The sequence below is a fragment of the Amphichorda felina genome (genome assembly GCF_050947745.1).
Source record: "Amphichorda felina strain 45539 chromosome Unknown scaffold_7, whole genome shotgun sequence".
NCBI lineage: Eukaryota > Fungi > Ascomycota > Sordariomycetes > Hypocreales > Bionectriaceae > Amphichorda > Amphichorda felina.
In genome coordinates, this window is record NW_028145043.1 from 2,566,895 (window position 1) to 2,588,492 (window position 21,598).

The window sequence follows — 21,598 nt, forward strand, 5'->3', positions numbered from 1 at the left end:
GCATCGGGAAGGAGCGACATGGTGGCACGTGACGTGAACTCCGCTAGACCGCAATGACCTAAAACCCCTCAAATGAGGTGCAAGAAAATTGATGGATCGAATATAATAATTGAATTTCTCTGAACATTTTTGCTTTACTAGATATTTTTTACCGTCCTGATGCTTAGGTTCTCTGACCAGGCTAGATAGAGCTGATGGGTCAAGTAGCGCATCAAAACATCCCCTCCACACACAGTACGAATGATGATGACCATGGATGTTTCGCACCGTGTGACTAGCCACTGAGGGAGCCAACCACACCTCTTCCAGCCTCTTTCTTCCCTTTTTGGTCATTTTCGATTGTTCAGAAAAAGAAATTCTCAAATAAGGTAGACACCTTCCTCGATCACGGGGTCCGCATCATTCATCACAGATCGGATGGATGGCCAACTTCGAGTTGACGAATTCTCTGTTGTTGATCACTCCGAATGGATGCGTAAAAGTACATATCGGGCTATTTCTGGGGCGACTCTTGAGCTGAAGGTGATACCTTGCGAAAGCGAGTCCAATAGTGCCGTGACGACTTTTTTTCCTCCATTCACTGTTTCCCATCCTTTATGGCCATAACTGCGTTGCCACGCTCCGAGTAGGTTCGGCGCTTTCGTAGATACTGAGAGTCTCTCTGATTCGACAGACCTTGGTGTGTTCAATGGAAACACCAGCTTCCGAAGAAGTATGGCTTTGCGATGCACATTGATTCGCCGGAAGCCTACATTGTGGCTTTGAATAATGTCAATATGGGAATACAGCTCGCAGTGAAGAGCTGTCAAAAAATGCAACCCATAGATGATATATGTGTGTATATAAGAGGGGACGGGTCCAGTGTTGATCTCTTCTCATTGCCTGACTCACAAGACCCAGGAAGAGTCTAAATTCCACCCTTCTTGAAATTATACTTTATCAAAGCACACTTCATTGAATGCCTTGTTTCATTCAGAATGGGTGCCACGACCACTAACACAACCGGGCATGCCCCAGCCAGCAAGGCCCATGAAGAAGCCAAGAGGGAGGCCGAGAAGGAAGCCTCTCTCAAATTCCACGTCTTCATACCCAAGTCGGAAGCCACTGAGGGCGAATGGCACTTCAAGACTGATGAGATTGGCTACAGCCTTTACCGAATGATTGACGAAGGGGACACTTGGCACTTCAGGGCCAACAAGTTCTTTGGAGTGTAAGTTCCAGACCAAGTGGTCAAGTGAGACTAGTGCTAAGGTGTATATCCAGGTACGGCACCCAGTACAATAGGACTTACTGGTGTGATGGCACAATGACTGAAGGGCCATAGTTGGGAGCGTGGAATTTCCTGCAGAGGACTGGGGTCTCGGATCACAGGACAAAGGATCAAGATTGCTTTTATGGAGAAACATGTGGACTGGATTGCCATGGGGGAAATGTCGCACCTGGGTACAACTTTACTTCGGTATGCATTTTGCGAAGAAGTAGATAAGTCTCTAATTATGAGATGTGACACGAGAATGCTTTATGCTGACCCTCAATGTTAGGGTGGCAGAGGTGGTCTTCTCTTCTTCTGGAGTAGTCACACTTGGACTTGGTAACAGAGCCAATTGTGTAGAAAGTTTTATCATCGTTAATATGAAAATGAACAGCTGTAATAGGGTATGTTGATTCAAGTCTTCGAAATGATAATAGAATTGTGGAAGATTTATATCTTACAGCCAATAACATTAAACACGAATAGTATCGTCATGCATCCAGATCCATGTACAGTAATAGCCCTCCCGAGTATATACTCCAATAACCCTGCTCCATTCACCGCCCGCTGAACTCGTAGGAAGTATTGAATGTTCCGGCAAGAAGTTTGTCGCCACAGAGGGACGTGTTGATATATCTGCTTACATGTAGGTTTAATATAGGGTAGCATTGAGAGAATGACCTAACCCAGAATAGAGATTCAATTTTCTTCTTGTTTAAATGATCCGTGAATGAAGATGACTCTGCAGAGATTGGGAACAAATAAAAAAAATCTAAAACTCTCGCCTTTATTAATATCCGACATGATTCTACTTATCCAAGACTTGAGTTCACGAAGTCCCACAAGGATCTGGAATAGTTAGGATCCCACTGACTCGCTACTTCTTGCCAGCCCTGGAAGGAAACTCGACCCATGTTCCATCCTCGCGGACATGAACGCTGCACATGCGCGTTCCAGATTCGGTATAATAGCTCACAGTAACAACATTTTGGGTCTCGCTCTTGTCTTTGCTAGACGGATGCGGCGTTGTACCCCTATGGCGCGGCAATCAGTAAAAGCCTTGAAAATTTGACACATTGGACAATCGCCACGCAGTACAAACTGCTGGGGCTACTTACTGGATTCGAGCTTCAGTTATACGAGGCTACTATGGGTCACATTGGGTTAATTTGGTGTTGCTCGTGAACTCGGACTCAGATGAATAGCTCTAACCTTTTGCTCAACGGCATTGCTGGCTGCCTCTACACCATCCGAGAAACAGAACCAGTTGTTGCCTGGAACTGGTATAGAGAAACAGACTGGTACTTCACAAGGCGGCTTGCTGTAGAACGCAGCATTGTCGAAGTTTAGAAGAAAAAAGAAAGAAGAGAATGTAGCTTGAAATTGTAACAAGGCGTGTGAAGTAAGACGAAGACAGTAAAATAAGGAATGATCGGAGTTTACCAAGTAACGGCTGCTCAAAGCTCTTTATAGATATAGTATTGAACTATAATTGGTAAGGCTTCAGACTTGTTAGGCTGTGTAAAGCGTGGAGACAAGGGCATTACGACGCGGTTGGGTGCCTCAGCGCGTACTGCCAGGAGCGAAGTTTTTTCGACTTTCTCCAAGGCTCAACCATGCAAAAATGTAAGAATGTTGGTTGAAGAGGCTAATGAAGCTAGAAGATAAGATGCCTTGTTGATGATACATTTTGTTGTTGGTGATAACTTCCACCCAACGTCGTTCGTTCTGTGGTCCTGGTAGACCCTTAGTAGTGCGACCGTTCATGCAGCTAGGCAGATCTTTAGTAGCGGAGGATACTCAATAACGATTGGTGGGCACGACCACCGGTCCACTATTAAGCGCTAAGATAACTAGCCTAGCAGTCACTAGCGGGTCTCCCGCAGCAGGTCCATCAGACTTGCGCGCCAGATCAGTCAATCGGAGATTTCGAACTCAGAACCCCCATCCACGCGCCTCGACGTCCGGCGCTTGCCTTCTCTGTGCTGCGTTTCTTCATTCTACATCTCACAATGAAACAGACAATCCGCGCACTTCAATGTTGCCCTCGTGCATTGTTTCATCTGCAACGATCATCCTCTTTTGTCTGTTCTCATAAGTGCGGCCAACTGAGTGAAGTATCTCAACCGAGAGTCTGGCGGCGGAAATTGACGACTCCTTCGACAAAGGAGAATTTCCATCGCGTGTCAGATGCGACACCCATTGAAGAGGAGCTTCTTCCCGGGTACAAGGCGGAGGACTACTATCCCGTTACGACAGACCAGACTCTAAATTCGCGGTATCGCATCATCTGCAAACTTGGTTGTGGGGCTGGGTCGACGGTCTGGCTGACCAAAGATGTGAAGTACGACAGCCCTGAGCCTCATTACAATCCACATCATTTCGCTGACGGAGTATCCAGAACCTCCCAGTATCGAGCTATAAAGGTCTGCACTCGGACTACAGACGGTGCATTTCCCGCACAAGCCAGCCAAGAGATCGCCGTGGCCGAGTACCTCAAGGCAGCTCCAGTCCAAGAGCACCCAGGCAGACGTGGCGTTCGCATAGCTTTAGACTCTTTCACTCTCAACGGTTCTCATGGGACTCATACGTGTCTTGTCTATGCGCCTCAAGGAATGACTTTCACTGAACTCCGCGAGTACTTACCGGAGAATAGGCTAGCGAAACGGATGCTACAGACCAGCGTCCAAATTCTTCTGATCGCGATGGATTATCTTCATAAGAATAGCGTTGTTCACACAGGTTAGTATATATTCATTGGTCTGGCGCCTATAATGCTAGCCCCATTAGATATTTCTCCGAATAATATCCTTGTTGGCGCAACGGATGACACGCCATTCTCTCAACTAGAGAAGGACGAGCAGGCGCGCCCTGTCGCAAGGAAGGTTCTCGCCGATAGAACAATTTACATGTCGCGTCCAGTACCTCGGACCAATGGGCAGCTTATGCTGTCTGATATGGGCTCAGCAAGATTTGGCCAAGAGACTTTTCTGGGCGACATTATGCCCGACGCCTATAGAGCTCCGGAGGTTATCCTAGGCATGGAGTGGTCCTCCAAAGTTGACTTGTGGTCGGTTGGGGTTATGGCAGGTTTCTGTCCTTCACGAATAGTGGTGATCTACTAACATCAATATAGATATGGGATCTTTTGGAAGGCAAGCGACTGTTTCATGCGAAGAAGGACGGCATTCTTGATGATGAACAACACTTGGCGGAAATGGTATCTCTGATGGGCAACCCGCCGCCCGAGTTTTTGCGACGTAGTGAAATCTGTGCGAGATTCTTCGACGATGCGGGTGAGCTTTACCCTGTCGCAACATAATTCCCTTACATCAACTAACACCTTATGATAGGCAATTGGAAAGGCTCCGTTCCTATTCCGGACCAGTCCTTCGAAGATCGCATCACCCAAGTTCAAGGGGAGGACAAAGAGCTACTGCTTGGATTTGTGCGCAGCGTGCTTTGTTGGCTGCCCGAGCAGAGGCCGACAGCCGAGGAGATGGCATATGATGATTTTCTCATGCAAGCATACTTTGCCGCCCAGTCGAAAGACCAATACCCGTAGTTTGCAGTCACTTATGTTCAACAAATAATTCACTATACTTACAGTCTTGTTCCGTGTCTGGATGGCAGTCGAACCGCTGGGCACCAAGAGCACGCGACGTGGGATTTGCCACACTAGGTGGGCGAGGACTGCGGGGTGGATTTGGTTGAGATTGACCACATGCGTTTTCCTATTTTTGCTCCAGCGGTTGGGAGTGGCTGGTCGCACGTGCATCCGCCTAAACTGTGGTATCGATGAAGGCTCACCTTGAACGTCTGAAATGTTTCAGGCACTTGGCTTGTTGACCATGAATGTAAGCTTGAAACTAGATCTTCTGGAAACAAACCTTATCGATAAGAACCATGTTAAGCTAATGCTGGTATACAGGGACGTCAGGTCAAGAGCACATTACGAACCGCTAGCATTCTAGGTGGGTCACAGTTCCTACCATCCCACTTAGCATCTATCATCGAGGTGCAATTATCAAAAGATAAGCATGCCCCAGACGCAGTAAGAGTATTAGGATGTTTTCAAAGAAATTAGAATACAGATAACGATAAGGGGTGTTGGAGTTTGGTTTGATTTGAGAGAGTCAAGTTGTTAATGAAACATGCGAGTAAGGAAGTCCGCTATCTCCTTAGTAAACTAAACAGGTCCTTAGTAAACTAATCAGGGGAAATAAATAGCATGCTCTCTGAACTATGGAATCAACTTAAGTGCTTTGCCCCCACTATCTCAAGCTTGTACTTAATTGCTACCTTGAACTCATACCAATCGTGGCCTTGATTATACTGACTGTATGCTGGTTCCTGAGCCTATAAATCCCCTTCTTTATCAACACTTCAATTCCGCCGTGTTAGGCCTCGAAGAAGAGAAAGTTCTCTACAAGGATGTCAATGGTACGACGCATCGAGCTGTTCTAGACTGGCATATGCCTTCCCGGTCCATTCAAGCTTTAATTTTTGGCCACTGCGTTGTAAGCTTCCATCAATTTAGGGGTCATAATCCCTTCAATATGGACACGTAGCTCGACTATGGGAAGATCGATGATCTAACAGCCATTGCCTTAGAGCTGGGCGGACTTCAAGGGACATGGCATGCTCCCTTGTGCACAATGAAGAATGGAATTAAGTGAAGGCGAAGGCCGTGCTAGTGAGCTATACAAAGACTTGATGTTTTTGGACATGGGAGGGATTATTCGTACATTAGAAAATCACTGTTCGTATATTTGACTCACAGTGCTCACGTACTCTTTTGTATCGGCCCCAAAGATAAAGTGCGTAAGAGAATGTATACCTAGATTATGACAAAATGAAGCTTTTCGCGATAGCTGCTTGTGCTACGCAGCCTACGCTACCTCCGATTGCGACCGCCGCCTTTTAGCCTTACTTTAATGCTATTTCTTCCGCCGCCGTATTACACTTGAAGATATTAGTACGATCTCGAGTTAGGGGCTGTGTTAGAAAAGCGCTACCAATCTCGGCTGCTGAAACATAGGTACGGTTTGGTTCTCTGCTCGTTAGTCGTTACTATAATCTATTCCGAGTACAAAGAGCGCTAGGGAAGTGGGGAGAAAATTGGGGCTTTACGTGCGACTAGTGATTTTCTAATGTACGAATACTAGCACTATTACGCTTTTGGTAACAGGGGTCTAGACAGTCGTGGCACTCACTCACATGCTTGTTACTTCAGACCTCCTCCCCTCCTTTTCCTTCGCTTTCCTTCGCTTCCTTTTTTTCCCACTACAACCACCTCTCACTCCCATTCTCTTAGCTACACAGATACTTAAGCTTCTTTCAGACGAGCCAAGAATCATGACCCAATTCCCTCCAATTGACATGGCAATCGCCTCCCCTGAGCCCCGCTTCCCCAGGGACGACGAACCTAAACGCCTGCCGCGCCTCGCGTTGCAGCACCTCGCACAACACGACGGGAGCCACGACTACGCCTACTCCTGGGGCTACACCATCTTCCGCACCGTCTACACGCCCGGCTCCGACGAGGCCGTCGCAAGGGCCGTCGAGCGCCTGGCCGTCTACGCAAAGTATTGGGCTCAGACCAACGAGCGTGGCCGTGCGCGGGTGGGTGAGCCCTTTGACAGCCGCCCGAATGAGGAGCTTTGGAGTCGCTACTACAGTGAGGTGGTGCAGGACGAGCAGACCCTGGCTGACGCGAGTGAGGAAGAGGTGGGGAACGTGTTCGATGCCTGGATTAGGCAGCATCGCCGGGCCCCGACAACTGCCTACCCATCCCCGAATGCCAGGTTTATGTACTGCCTGATGTTCGACGAGGAGACCATCGACAACATCCTCGCGCTCCCGGAAGATCCCAACCCCCGACGTGGCTACGTCGCTTCTGACGAGGATGAGGGCGAGTGTTGTGTCAAGATTATCACGCACAAAATGAAATCGGATGGGCAGGGAGGCACCCGCAGGTGGTGGCTGCGGGTGGGCATCACGGACTACCTGTGGCCTGTGTGGTTTTCTCCCTCTGACCCGGACATGATGCTCGAGGAGATGGGATGGGAGGATGAGGAGGATGGAGTTCAGAACGTCTGGGGCTACCCTGGGGACTGGCACAGGGAGTTGATGTAGGAGTCTCGCCCCTGAAAATTATTCTTTTCTGTACATACTTGTTCATGAACACACACAAGTCCCTCGCAACCCCCTGGCTTATTTCTACAGCTCATCTTTCCCGTCCCACCCATAGTTGGGCCCTGTACAGTACGCGTTCCCCTCCACCAAGCTCGACGTGCACTGACCATACTCAGTGCCAAGCGACGGGTTCACCTCAAGAAGCAGGGCAATATCGATCTCAGACGAGAGGCAGACGCTGACACATGAGTCGCCCTCCTGCGCCACGTGCCACGTGCCGCATTTCCTCGTGGTCCCCTCGGCGACGGTCGAGTTCGCCGGCGGCTCGACAGGATTGAATGTGTATCCAGCGCCCGGATGGGGCGTGGTGGTGTCACCGCCGCTGCCGGGCCCGTGGTGTGTGTACAGCCCATTCTGGGGCGCGGCGCACAGGATGTTGCCGAAGAAGCTGGACGCGCCGGCCAGGTTGCTGCAGTCAAAGTACACCCAGGGGTTGAAGCGCCGGATGTCGCCGGACGTCAGGTCGTGCTCGGCCTCGAGGCCCGCGCAGGTGTCGTTGCTGGTGTAGGAGATGAGCTTGCCGCAGGAGAGGGGCAGGCACACCTTGGTGCCGGATTCGATGCCGCTGCAGTCGAAGATCTGCGGGTTCACGGTGTAGAGCGACACGGTCGAGACATTGTTCAGGAAGGCAATGTCCTCGCACGTCTCCCCCTGGGCCCCTACCGTGTGCCAGTTGTCCGAGACGCACATTGTGGACTGCTCGGGTGTGGTGACGATGGGTGGCGGAAGATCCGTGTTACCCGTCTTGCCGCACGTCTCGTACACCAGCTCTAGGTTGGTCTTGTAGTTCTTGTCGTACACAGCGTATGAGGTATTCTGCATCATGGCCAGGCGATTGACGTAGCAATCGGAGCACATTTCGGCCTTGGGCATGTCTTTGATGGAGCTAACTGTGGTAAATTCGGCAATGATGTCTGCAGTCTCGTCAATTCCTGTATCATAGGAGACAATGGGAGAGAAAACTCCTTGGTGAAGAAAGGAGACAGGGGCGATGGGGAACACGTACCGTTACAATACTTGCCAGTCGTAGCATCCTTGAGGCACGTCTCGTTATAGCCAGCCCACATTCGCCCTCCATATAGCGTAGGAATGCTTCCAGAGACATCGTAGCCCTTGCAGTTGGTATCGACGTTGTTGAACCAGCTGCTCAGTGACTCGCCGCAGCCTTTGGCGCAGATGGAGTCAGTCAAGCTGTCGTTGCCCAGGCTGCCGTGGTACGCTGGTTCGTTGAAGGATTGGACCCAGTAGTCGCACAGAATCTTGGCACTGAGAGCCGTCTTACACGGATCTGGCAGAATCTGGTTGCGGAGGCCGTCGAGGGTGTACACGTGAAAGCCGGGGAAGACACGTTCGCCAGATGTGTCCTCGGAGCCCTCGAGCCAGGCAAGGACGGAGGATAGAAAGCCATTGATGTTGTTCTTGGCGAGTGTAGCGATGCCCCCGGTAGGGGTGACCATCTCAAGGATGGCCTTGGTGCACAAATTGTAAACCCACAGGTCGGAGCTCTGCTGGATCTCAACCCCACGGCGCTGGCAGTCGTTGGTCTTGAGGCAGTCCTGGCTATAGTCGCTGAACCACGAGTACAGACCCGCCCCCAAGACATAGACGGCCTTGGAGTCGACGATACGCAGAGCCCATGATGAGTAACAGCGCTTGTCATCAGACTTGCAATCGCTAAACGTGGGATCGTCGGGAAAGATGCCCGGGCGGAAGGGCTGGGGCGCCACGGGGACTGGCTGGTAGTATGGCGACTCGGTCTGGATCATGCCCATGAAGATATTGGTCGCGTCAGACACCTGGTACTGGTATAGAGCACAATGCTCCGACGAGGTGCCCCAGAGCCACGCCCTCTTGCTCTGGATAAGCATGCCTCTGCCGACATAGATGTCAATTTGGGGCCGATCTGACTTGTCCAGATCGTGATCGGAAACCCATAGCCAAGAATTCTCGATATATGCAGTTGATTCGGGCTTGAGGTGCATGAGCATGGAGCCTGCTTTGCATTTGGGGTTGATCTGGCCGCTGTTCTTTGCGCACGTCTCCTTTTGCAGGTTGGATCCGATAGCTCCACCTACGCGAAAGTGCGAATCTACACGACGTTAGTATCATATCGTTCCTCAGAATGACAAGATAATGACATCAAAATACTCACCCCACATTCCCACAGATCCCTTGCTGGACTCTTGGGCGTTCCACTCCATCAGCACCGCCCCAGCCGTCGGACCGGAGACGGTGAACATCATGTCCTGGATCTCGATGATGCCTGGCCTATCGCCTGGGAGGCCAACCTGGACGACGGCGCGCGGCTTAGACTCATCCTGGAAGTTGACGCCCGTGCCCATGATTTGCGACCAGGCCTGGCCGATGATGCGAGAGCCCATAGGTACGCGTAGTGTGTCCTTGACAACATATACACCGAAGGGGAAGTAGACGACAGACGAGGTATTGGCAGCACCTGATAGGATAGAGTTGAGAACAGCCGTATCATCGGTCTTACCGTCGCCCTTTGCACCGAGAGCGCGGACGTTCATGACCTTGTTGGAAGGGACATCGTAATACTTGGGCCTCCGGCGCGTGAAGAGGTTGGGCTTCATCTTGTCGTACTGAACGCCCGTAAGCTCCTCAGTACGGTTCATGGCTGGGATCTCGACGCCGTTGACAAAGTCGCTGGTGCCGTTCTTGTTGGTGATGCGGCCGAATCCCCAACTGTCGACGTAGACCTCGTTGCCACCGGCGAGCAGTGTCTTTTTGGCGATGCTGTCGGTGACGGCCGTCTGGACGTTGAAAAAGCCGACGTTCTGAAGCAGGAACGAGGTCGAGTTCTCGGCGTGCAGGGAGGTGATGATGCCGTTGGGGGTGTTGGCGATGATGGTGTCCATGAGGATAAGAGAGCCTAGGCTCTGCCCCGTGCTATGGTCACCACCAGCGCCACCGGTGACAACAAGACCATTCTCGCAGCCCTCGATGACGAAGTCCTGCATTGTCCATGCCCAATCCCAGTGGACTTGGACGGCGGTCTTGGAGTTCACAAAGACGAGGTGGCTGGTGGTAAACTGCTGGTTACCAAAGTAGGCGCCGAAATTACCACCGACAAAGGTCAAGTCTGCCAGGAAGCCGCCTGAGCCGTTTTCCATGTAGATGCCCTGCTGCGTGCTATATGGCATATCCGAGTTATACTGCATGTAGAACTCGATATTCTCCAGCGACGACGCCTGCGCGACCTGCCAGTGGATAGCGCACACGTAGGCGTACGGGTCGGTGAGGCGAATGTCAATCTTGAAGTTCTTGATGCTACGGAGGAAATTGGCCGTGTTAAGGTACCAGCCGACATTATCGTCAATATACTTGTTAGAAGTAAAGACGCCGAGACCAACGAAGCTGGACGCGGCCAGAATGGTAGGGACGTTGATTGGCTTGATAAAGTTAGCAACATGAAGAGGCCGCGTGAATTTGATAGCTGGGACAGCACTTACATCACCAAGGAACTGCGTATTGTAGTATTGGATGATAGAACCGCTAACGAGGTAGGTGCCCGGGGGGAAATAGACGACGGCTGGGGCAATGGTGCTCGTCTTGCACTCCTCTCCACAACGAGCCCCGTCCGATATAGCCTTGTTAATGGCCACGGTGTCATCTGTCTTACCATCGCCCTTGGCGCCAAAGTCCTTGACGTTACGCCAGACCTTGTAGCCCGCCGGCGAGAAAGGGCTCTGGCCGGGGAACTCTTGGTCGTCAATGAGCCAATATCCCGAGGCGCGCTTCTCGTGGCCTCCGTCATCTCCAGCAAAGGCGGATAGCCGGCCCTCAGGAGCCTGCAGCTCGCTGGGGGTGTTTGTGTCGTTGAGAAAGCTGGGGGAGTACTTCTTGCGGATCCGGGCCGCGACCTCCTCGTGGTCACCCTCGGGGATCTGAGGGGTGGACTCGGCTATGGATGCGGCGGCCTCGGCGAGCTCCTTGGGGATGCGGTAGCTGCCAAGGGTCCTGTTCTGGCTGTCTTGCACCGAGCTTCCATCGCCTCGCATGCGGGACGCGGTGGCAATGGACTTGGGCTCGACATCGTAGTCAAGCAGCGGGGCTGGCTTGTACTCTTCCTCCGGGTCCTCGAACTTGTTCTCGTTGAAGACTGGGTTCTCGATGCGGTCACGGTTCACCACGGCAAGGACTTTGAGGGCCTTCTTGACGAGTTCTTGGGCGTCGGAGCTGGTACTATTTGCTCGGCGTTCATTTCCACTACGGGCTCTGCTGCCGTGGCCGTGGCCGTGACCGTGACCATTATGGACCCTGCTCCCGTGGCCGTGGGTGGCAGAAGCTACCGTGAGTGTGGCATGGGCAAGAAAGATAAGGAGAAGGAAGGACGCCAGGACGCCATACGCCCCGGAAGACGAGACGAGACGCATGGGCAATGAAGAATGAAGGAGATGAAAAGAATGAAACGTCCACTTGTACAGTTGGGTCTGGACGGGGGACTTGTCGAGGCAAGAAGCGGCTCCGAGAGCGAGTATAAGACAGGACGAAGGGGCTCGTCACGAGGTGGCATCTTACGATGAACTCTCGGAAGCATCAATGAGCCCCAGGTCCGCTTATCAGGTCGAGACCGAACGCGAATGCAACATATCCCTTGAAAAAGGTCAGCCGGACAACATGTAATTACCGCCTGTGCAGTGCCAAGATGGATTCATTTTTCTCTCTTCTCCTGCATCTTGGCCTCGTCGTTCTTCTTTCTCCCCTATCATCCCCACACTTGTATTCTGGGCAGAAGAACCGCACATGTGAAAAACTACTACTGTCAATAGTCGCTTCGGGTACAGCCGTTATTACCCTTGTGGGTGAAGGTGGGGGTGGGACAAGCATAATATGAACCGGTCCAATCGCCGAGCCCTGCCCCTGCGGCACACAAGGCTTACACGCATGGAGCTATTGTTTGGGGAAACATACGATTCAAATTCACATCGGCAGGCCAAGGCTGCGTATCCATTTGCCAAGAGTATGAGGACGGATGGAAACGGGCGACATGATGGAGCGGCCTGGAGGACATGATAATAGACTCATGGCTCTGTGTCCCTTTCTCTTATTCTCGCCATGGCCTGGCAAGCGTGTCCTTGAGATTCACTTGCACGCCTCGCAGTTGTGCCAATCTCTTTCCACTCCTTCTCTCTCTTTTCTTCGTCAGTCTCCTGGTCTCCAACTTGTCGCATAATGAAGGCTTTGGCAAGTGCCTTTCGGCGCCACGGCCTACTCACGCTCTCTCTACTCCTATTCTTCGCTACCTTTGTCCTCTCCCAGAGCCCAGAGTGCAGCGAGTCCATCCCTTGCAAGGCTGGTTGTTGCTCCAAGTTTGGCTTTTGCGGCTATGGCAAAGACTGTACGTTTGTACTCCATGTGGAGGAAATCCTCACAACCTTAAAGCTGAGTGGGCAGACGCACGCTGACACTTTCCAGACTGCCACGAGGATGTGTGCCTTAACAACTGTGACCGGCTCGCGGAGTGCGACCCCGGCGGCTTCGGTTCCGAGTTTGTCGAGAAGTCCAAATGCCCCCTGAACGTCTGCTGTTCGAAGCATGGATTCTGTGGCTGGACTGAAGAGTGTGTTTAAGCCCTCTTGCCATGATTCTTATGTGTATAGAAATACAGCTAAACGTATCAAAGGTTCTGTGGCAATAAGAAGGTTGAACGACCCAAGTGCAACGACCATTCACTTCAACGTGTCGTTGGCTACTATGAGGGTTGGGCAGCCCGCCGTCCTTGCAACGCCTTCCTGCCGGAGCAGATCCCAACTGGTGTCTACACGCACCTGAACTTCGCCTTCGCCACCATTGACCCCAGCACCTTTGAAGTCCGCCCAGCTTCGAGTGCGGACACGCAGCTGTACCGACGCCTGACGTCGCTGAAGGAGCGCGATCCGGACCTCAAGATCCTGATTGCCATCGGCGGCTGGACTTTCAATGACCCCGGCCCAACGGCCACAACCTTCTCCGACATTGCACGGTCCGAGACGGCCCAGAAGGCCTTCTTCAAGTCGCTAATTAGTATGATGTCTACGTACGACTTTGACGGCGTCGACCTCGACTGGGAGTATCCAGTTGCTGAGGACCGTAGCGGCCGCGACGAGGATTTTAAGAACTTCCCCAAGTTCCTCGCTAACCTCAAGAAGGCGCTTAAATCAACTGGCGGAAGAGACGAGGTGACATTGACGCTGCCGGCATCCATGTGTAAGTGATTCGAATACTCTAGTCGACTTTTGGACGTGGACATTATTCTGATGACGAGCCGGATAGGGTACCTGAAGCACTTTGACATTGTCAACCTTGAGAAGCACGTCGACTTCTTCAACATGTACGTATCCTTGCATCAATGCGGGTTCATACCGTTTCTTCCAGTAGTTGGAATGCCTGCTAATGATATTTCAGCATGAGCTACGATCTCCATGGAACATGGGACAAGGGCAATGAATGGGTCGGCCCATATCTCAACGCACACACCAACCTGACAGAGATCAAGCAGGCAATGGACCTCCTATGGAGAAACAACATTGACCCCGACAAGGTCGTCTTAGGCACCGGCTTTTATGGCCGGGCCTTCACCGCCACCAGCCCCAACTGTCTCGCTCCGGGCTGCACGTATGAGTCCGGTGCCCCTCGCCAGCCCTGCAGCAATGAAGTTAGTGTCATGATCCAGTCTGAGATCGTGGACGTGATGAACAGGACAGGCAGCAAACCTACCCTTGATAAGGAGGCTGCGGTAAAGATCTTGACATTCGACACTAACCAGTGGGTTGCCTACGATGACGAAGACACCTTCAAGATGAAAGCCGACTTTGCCCGCGAGCAATGCCTGAGCGGTATCATGGTCTGGGCCGTCTCACAGGATGTCCCCGATGGCAAGTACTCCAGGGCTATCGGCAGAGCTGCCGCGCGCAAGTTCACGGCGCTCCCGGGCATGTTCTTCGAGCTGCCCGAGGATGACGGCATGGTCAGTGTCACCACGAAGCACCCGCAGTGCAAGTGGACAAACTGCGGCCAGTCGTGTCCGTCAGGGTGGGTGCGCATGATGCGCAAGGACAAGGAGGCTCGTGACAGCGAGTACATGGTCGATGGATCGCACTGCTCCGAGGGCGTGCACGAGCTGTGCTGCCCAGCCGAGGACCCTCCCACTTGCGGCTGGTACCAGCACAACAACGGCAAATGCGACCCGAAATGTCCAGACGGCACCCTGGAGGTGGGCTCTCTCAAGACGCATTGCAATAACAGCAAGTACCAGGCCGCATGCTGCACCACGGGAAAGAAGAGCATGGAGCTCTACGACCAGTGCGGCTGGACCGAGTCGCCCATGTGTATGCTCGGGTCCTGCAGCAGCAGCCAGGAAGAGGTCGCTCGATCCCCCAGTGGTAGCGGCAACGCTGTCTGCAACGTTGAGATTTGGAACCATCCGTACGGAGACGGCACCGTCAAGATCCAGGAGCGCAAGCTTTGCTGCGACCAGGAAGACAACAAGAAGTGGGATGATTGCCAGTGGTACGACAATCTCGGTCCTGGCAAGGACGACGACAAATACTGTCGCAGCGGGTGTCCCAGTGACAGAGTGCGCGTTGCCATGGACGCATACTGGAACAAGGACGGCAACTTTGAGTGTGCGCGTGGCGCCAGAGCCAGGTGCTGCATCCCTAAACACCAGACCATTGAGAAGCGAGATACATCACAGAATGAGGTGCTCTCCGATGCCATCAGCTCGTTCTTGGATAACCCTGTCTGCTCCGAGGACGGCGGCGGCTGGGCGTGGTATTCCCTGGCTTCTAGGGATCTCAACTCCTCCGAGCCTAGCTCGTCTTCTGAGAAGGCCACATCCTTGACGCGGCGCCAGAAGGGCAGCTTCGGCAACTTCGAGCAGGACGAGATCAAGACGGTGGTCTACGCGCTGATCCTCGGGCGGGCGACCCTCCGAGAGATTGAGATCTGGGACGACCTGGTGCCTGTCAAGTTCCCGAACCTCGAGTGGTCCAAGCTCAAGAACTGGATCTCGGACACCCAAGCCCTGATTCGCTACGGCTACGACCAGCTGGCGTACCTCATTACTTGCCATATGGGCGACTTCAACGATTGGGTTGGAGGCAGTGATACAGACGACTGCGAGTGCGACTCGGACGCCTGCTGCCCCAACGGCGGTGACTGGTGCGAGTCTGAGGATAGCGTGCCTGATGACAACTACGGCAGTTCGTCGATTTCTTTGCAGGGAAAAATGGAGGATGATAAAGACGATGGTATGGCCTCCATCATGGCCAGCCCAGGTGAAGGACGGCCGTACAAGATCAGGTTGCGCAATGGCACAGTGGTCGATGTCGAGAGTGAAGAGGTAAGTGAGGCGGTCGAGTTCACTAAGATGCAGCCAAGACTAACGTATCCTTGCCTTGATGCAGTACTATCCTTCCTCACACAGCTTCTGGTATGCCAATCACCCTGTCTGGAACAATGTGTATCTGTACCCCCGAGACCGGTGCTTTGAAATCGATCCACAGATTTCGACCTGGACGGCGGGCAAACCAGGTCTTCACTGTGAGTTCCACGGTGTAACCATCTTCCCGCCTAAGAAACAGACTGATCCAAAGTATAGACGAACATGAGGTTGAACAGAACACCCTACCTCGATTCTTCACCCACTACTCCCATGGCACCTTGCCTTCAGGCTCCTCGATGAGGACCCCCCAATCCAGTTTATCCCTTATAGAATCGCTTTTGGGCCAAATGCCCAACCCGCCCCTGGCCATCGGCGGCGTCAACCTGCTGCAACCGCTAAGGAGACTATTCAATGCTTTCGGTAGCAGGGCCAACACGCGGCATGCAGTGTTCACCCAGGGCGGTATGAACCTCCTCAAGACGGCTGTAAGTTACATCGTGTCTCGGAATAACAATCAAAGAGGTTTGAGGCTGACGTATGGGGTTGTCTCCAACAGCTTTGGAGACAAGATAACACTGCTAACTGGCTAAACCCCTGGATGACCGAGGACGCCATGTCGCGAGAACTGCGCAACTTCCGCAACGGCAACTTTGTACGAAACATCCGAAACGTAAGATATCCCTGGCATTCACGAACCTCCCCTGGTCATCTCCCCCACATTCATTATCATTGCCATAAATAATCAAACCATTTCACTTACACATGGCAGGCCATCGTGACAATCAACTACATGCGCGACCCCGTCGTCTGGAACCGCATTCTAGCCATCAACTTCGACATTCGCGACGAGTTGCGCCTACTACAGGAGTTCCACTACAGGCGAACGGGTTACACCGACTACGTAGTGTCAGCCTGGGATGAGTTTTTCCGCGACCAGCTGCAGGAGACGATCCGCTACACCCAGCGCTGGGTGCGCGACTGGGTCACCAACGCCCGCAACGACTGGCGCGATGACAATGACGAGGATGTTATCCAGTTCCTGGCCGTCATGAGCACTCTGCTACGGCATGCTGAGGATCTCGAGTTTAACTATGATGACCTGCCTAATTAGGGCGATTAGAGGCTCGCTTTTGCATGGCAGCGTGTTTACCTTACTAATGTATAAAGCCATTCAATAAATGTTATATCTCAGACTTGTTATACTAAATATGGCATATATAAAACTACCTTGGATAAGTAATATAAAAAGGTTAAACTATCTTCACTTTATTGAGCTTAAGAAGAAACGGAGGACTTTAGGTATGCAATTAGAGATAAAAGTTATGAGGTAGCTAGGTAGGAATATCAATGCTTACTCTAAGTACATGTAGCTTTGGGCTACCCATGACTTACACAATAATTGGCATGCCCTCGACGTAGATGTGAGCTAGGGAATTGAGGAATGATCCCCAGCAACAGAATCTCTAGCTTGTCAGAGCACCTAAATGCAGTGAGCCACGGCGACGCACCCGGCTGTGTGGGTGGCGGCTATGACGATCTCCTTGCATATGAGATGACGATTAAAAACTACGGATAGCTTTCAGTCACTGTAGTGAATCAATTCCACAACTTTCAAAACAGAGCCAAGTCAGTGACGGGTCTAAAGAATAAATAGAGTGTCGCCGTAGAAATTCCCTAAGCATCGCCATCACGACCAGACCCGTCTATAACACAACAAATTTTTCAACAGACCTCACTACGCAGCAACACCCTGCACAATGCCAGGAATAGTCGCTTCGTACCTAGCCAGAGATGGCCTGGACTTTCTTCCGCACGAAGCACGAGTGTCTAAGAGGCTCATGACCGAGGCCGAGCTCGAGAGCGTCATGAGGCGGAAGACGCAGTACTTTGAGATTGAGTCCGACGGCATGTTTTGGCTTGTCAATGCCGATATTCCCTTCTCTATGTGAGTTTAAAGTCTTTATAACGATGATTTAAATACCGGGACTAACATTTGTTAGCAAATGCGAGAGAAATGGCCAGACCTACTATAGTAAGGATTGCGGTTGTGCCTGAACCTGTTGTTGTAGTCCACCAGGGATACGGCTCTGCGAGTGAGCATTATCATATCGAGACTTTTTGTAGCTGAGAAATAAACAGTTTTGTTCTATAGGCTTCTCGGCAGGAAAGACAAATTCAAAACACCCTTTCGCTCAAGTCTTGCGTCTGCTAGGTAATAGTTGCACCTGATTATGCGATTAGGCTACTCTAGACGCGACCAAGGCTCACGTTCCATTTCAATCACTGCGACATCAACGGGATAGTGTGCGGGAAAATATTATAAGCTAGATTCTCAAAAATCATGCTATGCTATGTCCATTATCTGATCTACATATATACCGATCCGCCTATTCCGGATGCTGGGTAGTGCTTTACAGCTTGGAAGCGCCGTTCTCGAAGCGGGCAATGAGGGCATCGCCATAAGCCTGGAGGCTCTCCTGGAAGGCATCGGAGGTCTCGGCCTCCCAGTCGAGCTCGGCACCGGGGGCGGCATCGTCGCCGGTGAAGGCAATGTACAGGACGTCCTGGCCGTCGTAGCCGCTGTCGCCGTTGATGTCCTCCTTGCCGAAGCAGCGGGAGGCGAGCGAGATGGAGGCCTCGCCGACGAGGGGGTTGCCGTCGTCGCCGTTGGTGTCACCCCAGATACCGTAGACCTGGGGATTTTGTTGTCAGCATCCATCCAAAGCACATTTATCATTCGCCCCGTTGGCGTCGAGGATTGATTGCTTACCAGCTTGTCGCCGCACACGACGGCCATGACGCTCAGGGGCCTGACGCCATCCTGCTCAGGGTCGTAGGTGATGTAGCCGTCGGCCTCACCATAGTTGCCAAAGACGACGTAGTCGTGGACGAAGGAGTTGAGGTCCTCGATGCCGAACTCCTGGACGTCCTCCTTGAAGGCAGTCTCGTACTGGGTGTCGTCGGAGCTGCCGCAGCGGCCGTCGTCTCCGGGCCCGTCGGGGATGCCGTCGCAGTCAATGTCCATGTTGGCGAGGTTGCCGCCGGTGCCCTGGATGTACATGATGCCGTACTTGTCCATGAGGTCGCCGCAGTAGCCGTAGCCTGCGATCGCGTTAGTTCCGTCGGACAGTCGCTGTGCGCGCGGTGAATCAAGGGTCAATGCTCACTGTCGTCGCCGTCATCGATGCTCAGGAAGCCGTCGGCCAGGACATTGGCGCACTCGCCCTTGTTGACGATGGCGTCGTAGACGGTCTTGACGCCGGCGGGGATGTCGCGGGCAGCGGCCAGGGCCACGAGGGCCAGGCCAGGGGCGAGCTTGCTGGAGACCATGGTGTCGGTAGTATGTGGTGTTTTGAGTGATGGAAGTTATTTAGTGGCGTGTTGATCGGATCTCGACTGAAGATGAAGGGAGTCCCGTCGTCTTAAATGGACATGGCGACGTCTTTCCTAGCGGCTCCATTCAATTGGAGATGGGAAGATCGATTTGCGCATGGCCGGGTTTCGGCACGCGCCTTGCGGTGATGCGTTTCATTGCGGGTCAGAAAGGGACAAGATCTGATCCGGGCGAGTCGGGCGAGTCAGGAGTTGCCAGGAGTTGCCAGGACCCGCCACATTCAATGTGTGGGCTCTGTCTCATATGATCAATCCCCCAGTCTGGGGCCCTGGCATATCGTATTGAGTTATTACTGCATCTCCATCTCCCTCGTATGATCCTGGCTGCCTCCCCCAGGGGCCCCCAGGGTCGCCCAGCGCCACCATGTGTGCCTGCATACACGTGCGCATCCGGTTTCACAGTCAGTACTAATCCAAACAGTTTATTTCCATGTGTCGGCCTGTCAGACTCACTGCCAGACCCAAACCCTAGGAAACATCAAACACGGCAGCCCCGAGGTCGGGGGTTTCCAACTTGCCTCATCCCGAAACGTCGATACATAAAGACGCCAAACCTGACAGGGCACTATACTTCCATAATTGGCTCCCAATGGCCTGAGAAACCCTACCGCATGAGCTCATCAAGGTAGCCAGGGCTACACTGGCCCATGCCGTCGCATAGATTGGCTGGTATTACTACCTGCCCTGTATTCGGAAGACAGGGCCACTATTAATCACCACCGCCACTGTCCAGTGTCCACTATCCAGATGTCTAGCGAATCCACCTTTCTAACGCTGGCTACTCTGTAAGGTACACAGAAGGATCGGTGTGGCCGATCATGAAATCCCACGGGGCTTGGCATCAAAGAAATGACCGGCAAGCACGGCATTTCTAGACACGGACCGGGTCGCCCACCCACGGCAGCCCTATTTGTTTGTCGGTAATGCTACTAGTAGTACGGATAGTACTTCATAATACTACCTATACTAGTACCTAATACGGATAGTATTTTTGCATGGAGTATCCGTGCATAGTCATGGCATGATGGTGAATACTGCATCACCCTTGTCTCGGTATCGGTGGACGAGACATAGTTTTCCCCAGGATCACATCGGCAATGAATTCCATTGACATACTACGTACAATTACGTAGTGTTGCTCACTATGGCTTGTCGCATATGACGATTTTTGGCCCGGTTGGCCTGATCAATTGACACATTCTTTGTCATGGTCGACATGGGCCTACGATTCAAGTCTTCAATGTGCTCGCCAAACCTTGGTGTCGAACGATCACTATCATGCACGAATGACCAGAATGACCAGCAGGCTGGCGCTACCAGACTTTCGACCGTCAATGTCGTTTTGAAATCCTGCGGCCACGCTCGAATAGTCCCGTCGTCTCGTATAGCCCACGAGTTGTCATTTAGACCTAGCGCAGCGCATCCTCCACAGGTTGAGCTAGGTATGGCTGGCAGCATCACAACAGAGCCCCTACTCCACAAATTCGCTCCCAGATACCCTACATATCCACAGGGGCGGCCGTCGCTAATGGCCCTGAGATGCCTATTGTGGCAGGTGGCTATCGCATCCAGGACCCCTATGTCGATCATGTCTCGCCCTGCTGGCGCCCTGCTGGCACCCTGCTGGCGCCCTGTGTCTCTGCAGAACTGATCCTCGTGAGCGTCAGGAGACATGCCTCATAAAGCATTCGAGGCCGAAATCCTGCCGACGCTCATTAACGTATCAATTGGAACATGTTCTGGATCAACTAAAATCCCGCTGCGACCGTACAGGAATCAATGATCTGACAGCTAGCTCAACGCGCCCTCAGCCTTACGGTTGATCTGTGAATGTGATGATACAATACAGACTTGACAGCATGGCGGCGTAGTATACTCTGAATTTGGCCGCGTGGGCTCATCCGGCAATTAATTCCTCGCATGCGCGCATGGTTTGGTTGCATTTTATTCCCTAGAGCCCAGAATCCAGCCAGCCTGCCTCTGCCAAACGGGCAAGAGAGCGGGTCTCACTCGTGTAGTAGCCCTGTACAAATGTAACCAAAATCCTACCGAGTTTCACGCCTGGCGCCCTACAGGCCACCAGAGGGCCAGATCGACGAATGCTCCCTCCAGTCGTCTCAGGAAATGTTGCTGCCTATTTAATCCTCCGACTACGTAGGCAACAAGGTTCAAACGGCCCAAAAGGAAAACCTCAGCTAGACTATAGGTCTGTTGCTGCATGCATGTGTATATGAATATGATGAACCCGGGAATTATATAAACCAGACTCCATCAGAAGCGATAGTGTAGTTTGCCGCCACACCTCCCACACGGTCCATTCGTTTGTTTCTTCTGCCGTCATTCGTTCCTTCGTGTGAGGTGGTGCA

The 21,598-nt window shown here is 52.4% G+C and overlaps 4 protein-coding genes across 4 annotated transcripts; 2 read left to right on the top strand and 2 right to left on the bottom strand.

Moving 5' to 3' along the window:
- Window positions 1-977: 977 nt before the first annotated feature.
- ACO1O0_007617 (uncharacterized protein) lies at window positions 978-1,214 on the top strand (the record flags this gene model as incomplete). Its single annotated transcript, XM_083196985.1, has 2 exons — window positions 978-981; window positions 1,018-1,214. 2 exons carry the CDS (start codon window positions 978-980, stop codon window positions 1,212-1,214), a joined length of 201 nt encoding a protein of 66 aa, XP_083048193.1.
- Window positions 1,215-7,474: 6,260 nt separating this feature from the next.
- On the bottom strand, window positions 7,475-11,723 carry ACO1O0_007618 (uncharacterized protein; the record flags this gene model as incomplete). The annotated part of the gene is made up of 5 exons (XM_083196986.1): window positions 7,475-8,382; window positions 8,457-9,539; window positions 9,603-10,863; window positions 10,924-11,625; window positions 11,658-11,723. The coding sequence occupies 5 exons, from the start codon at window positions 11,721-11,723 to the stop codon at window positions 7,475-7,477; spliced, it is 4,020 nt and encodes a 1,339-aa protein (XP_083048194.1).
- A 923-nt stretch (window positions 11,724-12,646) lies between these two features.
- Window positions 12,647-16,950, top strand: ACO1O0_007619 (uncharacterized protein; the record flags this gene model as incomplete). The annotated part of the gene is made up of 9 exons (XM_083196987.1): window positions 12,647-12,812; window positions 12,890-13,034; window positions 13,098-13,660; window positions 13,727-13,784; window positions 13,859-15,797; window positions 15,961-16,049; window positions 16,156-16,324; window positions 16,396-16,509; window positions 16,609-16,950. The coding sequence occupies 9 exons, from the start codon at window positions 12,647-12,649 to the stop codon at window positions 16,948-16,950; spliced, it is 3,585 nt and encodes a 1,194-aa protein (XP_083048195.1).
- Window positions 16,951-18,250: 1,300 nt separating this feature from the next.
- ACO1O0_007620 (fungal chitosanase of glycosyl hydrolase group 75-domain-containing protein) lies at window positions 18,251-19,169 on the bottom strand (the record flags this gene model as incomplete). The annotated part of the gene is made up of 3 exons (XM_083196988.1): window positions 18,251-18,532; window positions 18,610-18,941; window positions 19,007-19,169. 3 exons carry the CDS (start codon window positions 19,167-19,169, stop codon window positions 18,251-18,253), a joined length of 777 nt encoding a protein of 258 aa, XP_083048196.1.
- Between the last annotated feature and the right edge of the window lie 2,429 nt (window positions 19,170-21,598).